At 54.9% G+C, this 14476-nt stretch overlaps 1 protein-coding gene across 1 annotated transcript in view; it reads right to left on the bottom strand.

The window, feature by feature from the left end:
* The window catches only part of EPHB2 (EPH receptor B2), a 187032-nt gene that overhangs the window by 22665 nt on the left and 149891 nt on the right, over positions 1-14476 (bottom strand). Inside the window, 1 exon segment of the mRNA XM_064363439.1 lies at positions 4410-4534. Within this exon segment, the coding sequence (XP_064219509.1) occupies positions 4410-4534 (125 nt within the window).

The following is a 14476-nucleotide window of genomic DNA, read 5'->3' as shown; positions in this document are numbered from 1 at the left end:
GCCTGGCTGTCCTTCCCTGGTGGTGGTGGCTGGCATATCGCGGCCTTGTCTGAGAGGTCAGGGACAGACATGACCCCAGGTTCTGCCCCTCCCGCTCTGCCAGCACCTCCTTTAATATTTTCATCAACTCCGCTTTCTAGCCCTCCTTAAACCCCGGCATTCTCCTGGATTCTATCTTCTGGTTCTTCCTCTGCACACTCTCCTGGCTGCTGTTCTCTACCCTCCCTGAACCCCAACCCCTTTGCCCCAGTAAGCACCACACCTACAAAACACAAACCCGCATCTGCCCCAGGAAAAGGTAGCTCCATCTCCGGGGTTTCACCCTTCACATTTCCCTGGTCCTCTGGGCTTTGAAATACAGACTCTGCCGGTGTTTGCCATCTCAGCTGCCAGCTCCCCCAGCCCGTGCTACCTACCATCATTTCTCACTTAGTGTCCCCTGGGAGCCCTGTACAGGGACTCCCTGGGTCTCCATGTCTCCCTGGAATCCATTCTCCACACAGCAAGCTACAGCGATCTTGAAAGGAATCTGAGTCAGATTGCATCATTCCAGAGCCATCCATCATACTTTAAATCGAATCCAGCCTCCCAAGGCTGGAAGGCCCATGACAATCAGCCTGGCCTTCCTCCCAACCTCCTCCCATGATGCTCCTGCTTCTGCTCCTGCCACACTCGCTTTGTCTGTTTCCTGAACGCAGCCCGCACGTCCCTGCCCCAGGGCCTTTGCGCCTGTAATTCCTGCTGCCCGGACTGACTGCGCTCCCACTATGCATCTGCCTGGTGAACTCCTAGCATCTTTCAAGACTCAGCTCAAGTGTTGCTGAATGAAGGCTTTCCCTCACCCCTGCCAGGACTGTGGGCCACTATTGGTACCCCCTGGGACCTTTGCTGACCCTTCTGTGGCTAGTGTCACACCTTGTCTCACGGATCTCAGCGTCTGACTCTTTTTCCCTGGACTGTAAAGTCCCTGAGGCCTCCGAGGCATCTGGTCACTCTCAGGACTCCTGGTACCCAGCTTAGGGGCTGATCCAAAGCTGGTGAGAGTGAAAGTTGACAGTGTCCATCTCCCCACTGGCAGATGCCAAGCTGCCCCTCTCTGTACCACAGGCCCTGGTGGGGAGGGACTGAAAGAAGTAGGCCCATGCTTCATCACTTCTGTACCTTAGGCTATGGCGCCCTCAGCCTCTCACCGCCTGATCCCTCTCACCATTTATGCCTAACATTCTCCATGGCAGGGGCTGGTCCTGTCTACCTCTTAAAGGTCATCCCAGTAGCATCCTTGGGGAAAATTCTGGGAGGCAGGAGAGCCAAGTAAAGAGTGAGACCATAGGTCCAAATCCTTGCTGGGTCCTCTTGGGCAAGTTAGGGAACTTCTCTGTGCCTCAGTTTCCCCTTCCATCCAATGGGGTGAAGAGCCCTGTGGTGAGGATAAACGAGACGCTAGAGGTGACGTGCTTAGCACACAGCGAGTGCTCATGAAATGTGGGCAGGTGGTAACCTTGGCTGCTGCAGAGCCTGTAGGTCCTGCCACCCCCGGCAGGGGCCTGGGGATGCTCAGGCAGCGGCAGAAAGTAGGGCAGAGCTGCCTCCCGGTTCACACCTCCAGCAGCCTCCCCAGGCCTGCCCGCCATGGTAGGAAATGGGTCGCAGGCAGGGCCCGCACTGGGATTCCTCATTTCCGTTGCCCGTCTTTGGGGACAAACACTTTCAGTTTCATTTAATCGCAAAGCTTCTTAATTAGGTTTTTTTTTTTTTCCCCTTGCCTTTTTGGGTTCTGAGTTGCTAAGCTGTTCCTGCTGTGGGAAGCAGAGACGCTGGTTCCTGCAGAGCCTGGGAGCAGACGGCTTGCCGACCCAGGACTCCGGCTCCTTCAAGGCTCTCCAGGGCCCAGCGAGGGGTGGGGCTGCTTCCTCACAACACCCACAGCTCAGGCCCTCAGGTGGCCACTTCCTGAGTCATGCAACAAACACCTCTTGAGTACCTACTGTGTGCCAGGCACTGACGACACAGCAGAGATCGTGCAAGATTTCTACCCTCAAGGAACTTACTATCTAGCTCAACGTAGAGAGAGTCAATACCTAATTACTCAATAACTTAAAAAATGGTAATTGTGATAAATGCTACGCAGAAGGGCCAGGTGCAAGGAGAAGAGGAAATGGGGCGCTGGATGGTATCTGGGCAGTGATGGAGGGCTTATCTGAGGAGGTGCTGTTAGGCTGAGGTCTGGAAGGCTGAGTCAGAGCTGGCCAGGTGAGAAGGCCGGGGTGGGAGCGACTAGACAGAAGGAATTCATCCATTCGTCTGCCCATCCACATCCAGCCACCATCAGTTCCCCCTGCCTTTTTTTTCCTTTTTGAGATGGCATCTCACTCTGTCGCCCAGGCTGGAGTACAGTGGCATGATCTCGATTCACTGCAATCTCTGCCTCCTGGTTTCAAGTGATTCTTCTGCCTCAGCATCTCAAGTAGCTGGGGTTACAGGCATGCGCCAGCATGCCCAGCTAATTTTTGTATGTTTAGTAGAGATGGGGTTTTGCCATGTTTGCCAGGCTGGTCTCAAACTCCTGACCTCAAGCGATCCGCCCTCCTCGGCCTCCCGCAGTGCTGGGATTACAGGCATGAGCCACCCCGTCCTGCTGGTTCCCTCTTTCATTCACAGGCTCCATCACTCACATCACTCATTCATTCACATGATTCATTCCTTCAGTGTCCACGGCCTCCTGCAGGAGACACGGGCACCCCCGACCAATTGCAGTGCTGTAAGAGAGGGGAAGAGTCCACGTTTGCTTGTGGCGGAGGTGACATTTGGGAGGGACCCTGAAATTTCAACAGGCAGAGATGGGGGAGGATGGGGGAAAAGGGTGGGCAGCAAGGTGGGTGGGTGTGGGGATGGTAGGCATGAGTCCCAGGAGGTGTTTGGGGCCCAGGGCACAGGGGAAGGGATTCATTCACTTGTTCATTCAACTGATACTGATCAAGTGTCTCCTTGGTGCCAGGCCCGGGTGCCACGAGAAGGCGGTGAATGGAGAGACATAGTCCCTGACCTCTTGGAAGGTACTTCCTAGGGGACGGGATGAACATATATGCAAGCAACCGCAAGCAACCGCAAGGCGACCGGCGAAGGCTGGGTGAGTGTTTGAAAAGTCCCGGAGACCCGCATGGTTAGCTGATCCAGCAGTTAATAGGGTGCAAAGGCCAGGCTGGGCCTTAGAAAGCCGGGCTCCAGCAGGACTGGCTGCAACTGTCTGCACTCTTCCTCTCAGCCTTCAGGGAGAGCTCTTCTATCCATTTGCAGTTCCCGGTGGGCCTGCCCTCAATGAAAAGCCTCCCCATCAGTCACTGACACCTTAGTCTGGATGGAAGCCCAGCAATGCCTTTCCCAGGGGCCACTGCAGCCTCTGTGGCTGTGTGTTGCCTCCTGGAGCAGGTAAGAGAAGTCGACATTCAAAGGAGAGGCTTCCTGGGGCCTCTGATGTCCAGCCACGTGGGCGGGCAGTTGTGCTGTCTACCTCCTGGTCCCCGTGCTGCGCACGCTCCACGTCCACCTGGCCTCCCATCCTGTCACCGTTGCCCGCTGTGCAGCAGGCAGGGCAGGGGAGGAAGAAAGGTCAGGGACGTGCATGGCCTCTGCTGAGGGCCAGGTACCATGCTGGGCGCCATGCTGCCTTTTCTCCTTAACCCGCATAGCTCCCCACAAGGGGCCTCACCCACACTTGACACAGGTAGAAACTGAGGCGCAGAGGGATAAAGACGCCTGCCTAAGGTCACGTAGTTGGTGAAAGACGGAGCTGGGATTTGAACCTACTGCTTCTCACTCCTAGTCCAGTGCTCCTTCTACCATCCCAGTGGCTTCCACCCTTGGGTCCCCGAGGGGAGTAATAAAGGGCTGATTTAAAAGCTCAAAGTGAAATCACCTCTCCCCACGCAAAGGGCATGCAGGCAAGTGAAAGAGGGTGTTTCAGCGGGAATCAGAGCAGGGCGGATGGGAGCTCTCTCGAGCGGTTTCAAATCTCTGTTGAACAGTAGGTGAATGGCTAATTATTACTTCATAAGCGCAGCTTTTTGGAAACCCAGTTTTTCACCACATCAAGCCACTGAGGTCAAGATGAAAGGGTTGTGGCGGGGAAAGGGATGTGACTGTTGCATTTTACTGAGATTGTTGGGCGGATCCTCCAGATCAGAAAAGTGAGATTCAGAGAGGTCAAGGCACCTGTGGGAGGTCTCACAGCCAGGGAGGAGCAAAGCTGGATTGGCAGCCAGGCAGCCTGACTCCAGGGCGAGTGCTCCTTCTGCTGCACCAATGTGTCTCATCTTGCAGTTGGGGGAGGGGGGTAGAACCCCCAGGCCTCAGCCTGGGAGAGGGGCCCTCAGGGAGGTGGGTGATGGGGAGAGCACCCAGCCCATAGGTACCTTCTCATAGTACTGCAGCTCATAGTCCAGGATCACGCCATTGGGCTGGTCTGGCTGGGACCATGACAGGGTAATGCTGTCCACGGTGCGGCTCACCTGATGCATGATGGACACTGCCGACGGAGCTGGAAGAGAGGCCAGAGGTCAGGGGTCAGGGAGGCAGGAGAAGGTGTGGCTTCTGGCCCAGCCTCAGAGGTGCTCGGACAGGTGGGAACTGTGGGGTCAGAGAAGGAAGCGCATCTGGCTGAGGCCACACAGCCAGGCTGGGGGAGCTGGCAGGGGGAAGAGGGGCTCATGCAGGGCAGTGGGTGCCACTGCCGATCTCTCTCGGGGCACTTTCAGGTCACAGACAGTGATGACTTCACCAGCCCTGGGGACGCTCAAGTCACATCAAGTCGAGAGACAGTAGAGGTGGAAACGGTGAATTGTATGTCATGTGAATTTCACCTCAATAAAATCAGTCAGTCATTTTCCTTTCCTCCCATTCCTCCCATCAGTGCTGTGAGTGCTCTCACAGAGGTGGTTAGATGAAAAGACAGGTAGTCAGGGGTCTGTGTGCAGTGCTAGAAGGATGCTTAGAAATACCTCAGTACACAGCTGGGTGCGGTGGTTCACTCCTCTAATCCTAGCACTTTGGGAGGCTGAGGTGGGTGGATCACCTGAGGTCAGGAGGTCGAGACCAGCCTGGCTAACATGGTAAAACCTTGTCTCTACTAAAAATACAAGATTAACTGGGTGTGGTGGCACATGCCTGTAATCCCAGCTACTTTGGAAGCTGAGGCAGGAGAATCGCCTGAGCCTGGGAGGCAGAGGTTGCAGTGAGCCAAGATTGCGCCACTGCACTCCAGCCTGGGTGACAAGAGCAAATCTCTGTCTAAAAAAAAAGAAAGAAAGAAATATCTTAGTACAATTCCCTCATTTGATTTTATGATTGTTATTTTTTGAGACTCTGTTGCCCAGGTTGGAGTGCAGTGGCATGAACACAGCTCATTGCAGCCTCAACTTCCTGGGCTCACATGATCCTCCCACCTTAGCCTCCCAAGTAGCTGGGACCACAGCTGTGTGTCACCATGCCTGGTTAATTTTTGTTTTTGTTTTGTTTTCTTGAGATGCAGTCTTGCTCTGTCACCCTGTCTAGAGTGCAGTGGCAAGATCTCGGCTCACTGCAACCTCTGCCTCCTGGGTTCAAGCGATTCTCCTGCCTCAGCCTCCCGAGTAGCTGGGATTACAGGTGTGTGCCACCACACCTGGCTAATTTTTGTATTTTTAGTAGAGACGGGGTTTCACCATGTTGGCCAGGCTGGTCTTGAACTCCTGACCTCATGGTCCGCCCACCTTTGCTTCCCACAGTGCTGGGATTACAGGCATGAGCTATTATGCCTGGCCCAATTTTCTTATTTTGCAGTCATGGAAACTGAGGTCTAGAGAGGGGCTGTGAGCTGCCCAAGGTGCCGCAGTAGGTCCATGGCACGCAGCCGGCTTTTGATTCCTTATTTCATGATGCATCCGGCCTGCTGTTTTTTGCCTCCTTCCCACTCGGAGCAAACCTCCAGGAAGCATCTGCTCTGCGTAGACATGGCCCTGGCCCTCTACACACGCTTCCTGAGTGGACCGTTGATGAGTGGTGTATCAGCCCTGCTGACAGGTGAAGACATGGAAGTTCTCAGCGGTACTTGGCTTCCTGAGGTCACACAGTCAGTGGGGAGCCAGGATTTGGACCCAGGTCTGCATCTTGCCAGAGCAGTGTTTGTTCCAGAGTGGGACTGGCCAGAGAGGGATTCTCAGTGTAGTCCCCGGACCCCGTGCTGCGACTCTGGCAAGCCTCCTTGCTTCTCTGGGCTGGAGATTTTCATGGTCCCAGGAGTGCGGCTGAGGACTCACCAGGGGGAAGGGAGCATCTCCTGCATTCTTTCCTTGTTCCTGGGTGGGTCTGTGACAAGCAGATGTCTTGTCTCAGCCAATACAAGGATGCTGGAAAGTGGAGGCCGACCCTTCTCGCAGCCCCGAGTCTTGCTCTGCGGGGGCTCTGACCACATGGGATGTGAGCGTGGAGCAGCCTGGTAGGAGCTCAGGGGACGTGCACATCGACTGTGGGGTTTGAAGGCTGAAGCTGACTCACGCATCTCCTGCTCTGCTTCTGCCCCTAGAATGCCTCTCTGCTTTGCTGTTAACTGGCTGTGTGACCTAGGTGAGCTGCCTCCCACTCTGGACCTGGCTTCCTCCTCAGCACCCCAGGCCAGGCTGGAAGATCTCTGAGGCCTTGAGGCTCCCCTGTTCCCTGCCAGTCCTTCCCCTGCAGCCCTCGGCCTGAGGGCCAGTGCGGGCCTGGGCAGGTCCAGACTCCCCTCCGGCACCCCAAGGAGCCGTGGGAAATTGTCCCGAGACACTCCAGATGAGGTGGCAGCACTTGTGAGAAGGACTCAGACCCTGGTCCATGCGACCCTGATGAGCCTCTGTTCCTTTTACACCTGGGAGGCTGCCTGACCCTCAGCTCTGCTCCTTGCCCTGCCAGGGCCATTGGCCTCTTGGGGTCAGGGGTCTGGTTATGCGCTCAGTGTAGCGCCTGGCCTGTGGTCAGTGCTGTAGTGTTCACGGGTGTCACTTGCCACAGTGCGCTGAGCATGAGACCTGTGGCATCTCATTTGACCTTCTCAATGATCATGCAGGATGGGGGTCAATATCTGCACTCTGCAGAAGAGGAATCAGAGGCTCAGAGAGGCACAGTGACTTCCCCAAGGTCACACAGCTGGCGAGGAACTGAGGTGGGCTTGGCGCTGAGTCATCCTGCCCTAGCTATGACCTCCTCTGGGCCTCAGAGCAGTCCCTACTTCCCACCTGCCTGCAGCCCCAGCGCTTCCCCTCCCTACAGAGCTGGCTTTGTGAGGAGCTAAGTGTTCTGCTGTCCTGGACTGCCAGAGGCCCGGCTTCTTTGTGAAGTCCAGGCGGTCTGCGCCTGTCACAGGCCTGTCAGAGGTTGATGTCCCAGTGAAACAACAAAATAGGGCCCTTCTGGAGTATCACAGACCAGGGCCAATCTGGGGGTTCATCCCTTGTGCTGGCCTGGGAAGCACCCCAAGCCCCTTGCTTCCCCCAGCTTTTCAACCCCTCTGATCCAACCCGCAGGGGCTGACCACTGGGTCTGCGTGTGTGTGGTGGGGTGGGGGTGCTCTGAGAAGCCCAGGAGAATGCTTGAAACTCAGCTGCCAGAGATTCCAGGAGTGATGCCCCGCCCCTGCCTCCGGGGGCCTGAGGACAATTCTGGGGTGAGGGGCTGGGCGAGGCAGCCTCCAGAGCTCCTTGAAATACTGGATCTGTCTCCCAGAGGGTTGGCCAAGCAGGTGGGGAGCGATGTGTGAAGGGTGGAGTCGGGGGTGCTGCTGTCTCGTGTGACATCAATGGAGCATCAGAGCCCACAAGGACGAGTGAGGAGTATTTGGATTTCGCTGCTGCCAGGTGTACTTGCTCACCTACGGCTTCATGCCTGGACCCGCCCCGTGCTCAGGCCAGGATGCTCCCATCCAGCTCCCAGCAAGGCCGTTTAGCCTGGTGGTGGGGAGCCCTGAGGGTGGAGTCCGACATCCCTGCGGGTCAATCCCTGCTCCTCCAGTCACTCACATGTGGCCTTGAGCAGGTACTCTTAGCCTTGCTGAGCCTCAATTTTCATACCTGTCAAGTGGGAACCCTCACTTGGCCAGGACGCTGGGAGAAGGCAGTGGAAATGCATGTGAAGGTCTGAGTGTGGTGCTGGTCACCCCTCAGGAGGGAGACATGGTGAAGAATGCTTCAGTTCATGGAGTCACTACGATGCCAACATGATGCTGGGTGCCGGCCGGGGCTCCAGAGAGGAACCTCACAGGGTCCCAGCCTTCCAGGGACTCGCAGCTTAATGGGAGGAAACATATTGTTTTTCAACTAAATGAATGCCTGTCCCAGGCTGGGCGCCATGCTAGGCACTGGGGAAGCCGTAAGACTCAGAAGCAGCATGGAGCTCTGGGGTCCAAGCTCCCATTTCAGGACTTGGCCCAGGTGATTCAGCCTTGAACAAGGGCAGGGGTGGCTCCGTTCACACTTCTCCCTGGGATTCCAGCAGGGGCTGCTCCATTCACACCACCATCTGTGATTTCAGCAGGAGCTGCTCTGTTCAAACCTCTCACTGGGATTTCAGCAGAGGCTGCTCCATTCACACTACCATCTGTGATTTCAACAGGAGCTGCTCTGTTCACACCTCTTCCTGGGATATCAGCAGGGACTGCTCTGTTTATACCACACTCTAGGATTTCAGCAGGGGCTGTTCTGTTCACACCACCGTCTGTGATTTCAGCAGGAGCTGCTCTGTTCACACCTCTCCCTGGGATTTTGTCAGGGGCTGCTCCATTTACACCACCCCCTAGGATTTCAGCAGGGGCTTCTGTTCACACTACTGTCTGGGATTTCAGTAGGGGCTGCTCCATTCACACCACCTTCAAAAGGATTTCAGCAGGGGCTACTCCATTCACACCACCTTCAGGGATTTCAGTAGGGGCTGCTCCATTCACACCACCTTCAAAAGGATTTCAGCAGGGGCTACTCCATTCACACCACCTTCAGGGATTTCAGCAGGGGCTGCTCCATTCACACCACCTTCAAAAGGATTTCAGCAGGGGCTACTCCATTCACACCACCTTCAGGGATTTCAGTAGGGGCTGCTCCATTCATACCTCTCCATGGGATTTCAGCAGGAGCTGCTTTGTTCACACCACCTTCAGGGATTTCAGTACAGTCTGCTCTGTTCACACCACCTTCAGAGATTTCAGCAGGGGCTACTCCATTTACACCGCCCCCTAGGATTTCAGCAGGGGCTTCTGTTCACACCACCTTCAGGGATTTTTGCGGAGGCTGCTCTGTTCACAGCATCATCTGGGATTTCAGCAGGAGCTGCTCTGTTCACACCTCTCCCTGGGATTTCAGCAGGAGCTGCTCTGTTCACATCACCTTCAGGGATTTCAGCAGGGGCTGCTCCATTCACACCACTGTCTGGGATTTCAGCAGAAACTGCTCTGTTCACACCTCCCCCTGGGAATTCAGTAGAGCTGCTCTGTTCACACCACCCTCTGGGATTTCAGCAGGGCTGCTCCGTTCACACCACCCTCTAGGATTTCAGCAGCATCTGCTCCTTTTACACCTCTCCCTGGGATTTCAGCAGGGTCTGCTCATTCATACCTCTCCCTGGCATTTCAGCAGAACTGCTCTGTTGACACCACCTTCTGGGACTCAGCAGGGGCTGCTTTGTTCACACCACCCTCTGGGATTTCAGCAGGGGCTGCTCTATTCACACCACTCTCTGGAGTTTCACCTCCCAACAACAAAGGACAGTGGTAGAATATATTCCTCTAGATTACAGAACTTTCAGAAGTTGAATGGGCACAAGGATAACCGGAGACTTTATTAAAATTCACATTGCTGGCCTCCCCACAATATCCCCCACTGAGATTCTACTTCAACAGATCTGGGGTGGGACCTGAGAATCTGCATTTCTAGCAAACTCCCAGGTGATGTTGACACTGCTGGTCTGTGGACCACACTTTGGTGACTAGTGGATTCAGGGCCAGAGAAGGAAAGTGACTCGTCTAAGGCTACACAGCTGGTAGTGGCAGAGCTGGACTAGAGCCCAGAGCCACGTGAGTCGTGGTCTAGTATGCTTTACCTGCTATGCTGCTGCCTGCAGCCTGGCTTCTGCTGAGCCTGCCCCCCCACCTGCCCAGGCTACAGTCTTCATACAGGGCCTTGGAGCTCAGAGGCTCTTGGAGCAGCCATGCAAGGAGTTCCATGAGAGAGGCAGAGACAAGGCTGCTGATGAAGGTGGGGGCGAAACTTTCAGTCTTGAGGCACTGGAGAGCCACAGAAGGACTAGTAGGGGTGGCAACCGGCTTGTCAACTAAAACAAGCTTGTCATTCAGCTTGCCATTCCCGCAGCCCCTGTATGCCCCCTAGTGCCCAGAAAAAGGGAAAGGCCATGCAGCTAACAGCTAACAGCTAACAGCAAACCACATGCTTCACATCCATTAACTCATCCCTTAATGCTGGTATTACTGTTACGCCCATTTTACAGATGAGGACATGGAGGCATGAAAGTGTGAAGTAACTTGCCCAAAGCCATACAGCAAGCAGTGGAGCTGGGATTCGAACCCAAGCTCACTCAGGTCCAACACATCCTTTCCCCTCCACTGGCTGTGGCCGATGCTGGCTGACGAGGGAGGTCTGGAAACCAGCGGACCTCTGAGGGCCCCTGAGGACACCCTGGTCCAGCTCCCATCCTGCTGTTGCAGAGCTAACCCCGCCTGGTTCCCGCTGACTCACCTACCACCCACCCGGCCCACCCCAGCTCTGGGAGCTCAGCTGCTGCTGGAGGCAGGTCCCACACAGCCTTGGGGGTCTGGGCCTGGTGGGCTTAGCTGGCAGGCTTGGGTTACAGGCAGCTCACCCGGGCTCTGATCCCATAAGCCCTGTAACCCCGGGCGTGGCAAGGAGGCGGCATTTGCCAGGAAGATGATCAAGGCGGGCCAGTAGGGGCCAGCAGGGCTGGCCTTTCTCCTGGAATCCAGGAGGATTAACGGCAGAGAAAAGAGAACAGCTGGATGCTCTCCCACCCCTCCTGCTGCCCACCGCCCACCCTGGGGTGTCAGGTTTCCCTGTAAGTTGGTCATCAGGGAATTCTGGTATTTTCAATTACCAGTCGGGCACGCCGACAGGGGGATGGGGTCAGCGGTGCCCTGTGACCCCTGCAAGGAGATGGAGCCCCAGGGAGTAAGTACAAAAGAGGCTTGTGGCCAAGAGGGGCAGTGAGGAGGCTGGCCAGGCGGGGTCTGCTTGGCTGGAGCAGGTGGTCAGGGGCCCTGCTGCCCTCAGCGAGCCCCGAGGGGAGTTCAGCCCCTTCCTTGGCTGAGACCTGGGGAAGGAGCCTTTCCTCTGTGTGCCTCTGTTTCCTCCTCAGGGCATGAAGAGGTTGTATGGGGTGGTCTCTCAGGGTCTTCTGGGACTAGGATGCCAGGACAGGACAGGAAGCCAGGAGCCTGTGCCCCTGGTTGCTGCAAGAGGTGGTGGGCTTGGGGACTGGCTCAGCTTCCCCTCACAGCCCTGAGTTCTGACCCTTTCACTGGTCTGAAGATCCCCAAGCTCAAAGGGAGTAGGGGAGAGGTCACTTGGCATAAGACAGTCTGAGACCCCATCCCAAGCCTCAGACTTGCAGATCCCAATGTCTACCTGATATCTTCACTTCCCAGTGATGACCCTCAGTGTCTTCCCACTGCACCCAGAATAAGACGCAGACACATTACTCACTACTGTGGCCCACAAGGCCCACCTGCCTGGCATCTGCCACCTCCCTCTGCTTGCCCCCTTGTTCCCAAGCTGTCCACTTTGGCCGCCTTCCTGTTCAGCTTCAGGGCCTTGGCTCTATGGTGTTTCTGCTTGGAAACTTCTTCCCCGCCATCTTCCATGACCAAATCCTCTTGTTCACTGAAGTCTCAGCTCAAATCTCACCACCTCCGAGATGCCCTCCTGGACTACCTTTCCTCTCCAGTAGCCCTTTCTCATATCCATATTATTTTCATCATAGCACTAACATGATCTGAGGTCAGGGACCTTGTCTCTCATTCAATCATTTATCCTTAGAGCCTCAAACAGTGTGTGGCTTGGAGTAGGTGCATGACCAATATTTACTGGAGGAAGAAAGGAAGGAAGGAAGGAGGGAGAAAGGGAAAAGCAGGGACCAGGCAGATTCTCCCCTTTTCTGGCCCCCTCAGGAACCTGAGTCTACTGACCTTGTGGGCTGGACCCTAAAACAATGGCCCCAGGCAGTAGTTCCCAAGCAGCCAGTGGAAGGCAGGTCCCCTCTCCCCCAGACCCTGTGCCCACCCACGGTTGGGAACTGCTGCAGTGGCGTGGGGCCTGTTGCCACCGGCCGGCCGACAGTTCCACGACAATTGCTTGTCACTGCATGCGTACCCTCCAGGGTCCGTAGCAGGGACGGTTTACTTGGGACAGGACTCTCAGAATTCCCAGCTAATCATGGGACAGCTGCTTTTTGAGGGTTTGTCTCTTAAACCTGTAGCAAAGCAGTTAACACCCGATGATCTGGCTGCAATTCCGGATGACCTGATGATAATTCTCACAGCCAAATATCTGCAAATAAAACTTCCAGAAAGTGGGCCTTTGATTCTTTCGGATGGGCCTCTTAGGGAGTTGTACGGGACAGAAAAAAGGAAGAGCTGAGAACTGGTGCTGGGGTGGCACTGGGTATTCTGTGGCTAAAAGTTTGAGGAACACAGAGGTGTAGCCCCCCTGCTTGCGGAGACTCACACTGCACGTGTGTTTAATTTAAGGCTCTGAGAAGTCCTGTAGGGGAGAAACGTGGTTAACTCGGTTTAACCGGTGGTCCCAGGCTCATTTGGCCTCAGAAACCTTTTCTTACATAACAGTTATTAACGTTTTTTGGAACTAGCAATCTGTGAAACATATGAAAAAATAAAACAAAATAAAAACAAAATAAAACAAAACACTGGGTCCAGGAGACATTCTTATTATTTTTTCCTGGATTTGAGGAGAGCGCCTCTCTAGCGTGGTGGTTGGCTGCTCGTGTGCTCATCAACTCTCCCCTTGATTCAGCTTATATTTAGCAGAGCCTGCCCAGTGCCAGGCTCCTTCCTCACAATCAGATGGAGTAGGGTTCATCCCTCCCTTTCTACCAATGAGAAAAGAAAGAGACTAACAGGATCTTCCACTCCACAGGCAGCAGGGCTGGGATGGGGACCCAGGTCTGTCTGACTCTAAAGCCCAGGCTGCTTTCTTCTACCCCTGCTTACCCGGCCCTGCCCACAAGTAGCCTATGAGTGCTTGAGGAGCGGCCCTGGGCTTCGTGCTGGGGAAACATCCAATCCCCCACCTCCTAGTGGGTTGTGGAATCGTCTTGATCTCACCTTTGGCTTCCTGGTGGGACAGTCCTACCGCAGTACCTGGACCTAGCAAGATGCTAAGAGCCTGGGCCTCAAAGCAGGTAGTCTGGGCAGCCTACCTCCACCTGCTGTGCCTCAGTTTCTCCTCTGTAGAACGGGCAACAAAGGTTAAATGAAGACCTGCATGTAAAGTGATTAGCACAGGACTTGGCCCAGATTAAGGGACCAGGGGATGATGTGAGCTACATGCAGCTGTCTGGGCTGCTCAGATTCTTAAGTGGCACCATGAGTAGCTGTGTGCTCCGGAATAGTGGTGGTATGAAGGTGAGAAAAGGTGGTGTTCAGGGTTCAGATGCCGGCTCTTCTGCCCCTAGGCCACTGTGTGACTGCAGGCAAGTTACCTCTCTGAGCCTAGGTTCCTTTCCTGTAAAATGGGATGTGGCAGACACTACTCATTGCCTATCAGTCATTCTCTCTTTCTCAAATTAACAAAATCCTGGTTCTTAGCTAGGTACACTGTGCCCAGATAAAAGAAGACATTTTCCCAACCTCTCTGGCAGCTAGAAGTGGCCATGTGAGAATGGCCATGAGATATAAACTGAAGCATGTGTGGGACTTCTAGTAAGTTCCCTTAAAAGGGAGGGCCCTACCCTTCTCACTCTCCTTCTACTGCAACCTGAGACATGGATGTGATAGCTGGAGACCTTGCAGCCATTTTGGTCCATGAGGACATGAGGCTGTGTGCTGAGGAGTTTGAATCTCTGATGGCTCCATGGAGTTGCTGTACTCCTATCTTCTGACATGCTTCACACGTCAGGAAAAGAAAGCTCCCTTTAGGCCACTCTGTTAGACTGGTTGTATTAATCTCCTCTGCTCCCCCTTGTATCTACACCCTTTGCCCTGTAACTGTAGTTCTTTCTCTCTGACTCTGGACTTGGCCACGTGACTTGAGGTGGCCAGTGGGATAGAAGCCAATATGATATAAGCAGAGGCTTGCAAAAGCCCCTGTGAGTGTCTGCCTGCTGCCTTGGTTCCCTGTGATTGCCATGAGAAAACATGCACGGGCGGACCCGCTGGAGACGGAGAGACGTTGGAGCAGAGTTGTTGCTCCGGTTGTCCCCACCAGGGCCGCTCTAG

The sequence above is a fragment of the Aotus nancymaae genome, unplaced genomic scaffold (assembly GCF_030222135.1).
Source record: "Aotus nancymaae isolate 86718 unplaced genomic scaffold, 86718_ANA_hifiasm-v0.15.2.pri h1tg000053l, whole genome shotgun sequence".
Lineage (NCBI taxonomy): Eukaryota > Metazoa > Chordata > Mammalia > Primates > Aotidae > Aotus > Aotus nancymaae.
Note: the sequence above shows the minus strand (reverse complement) of the source record. Positions and strands in the feature narration are given on the sequence as shown.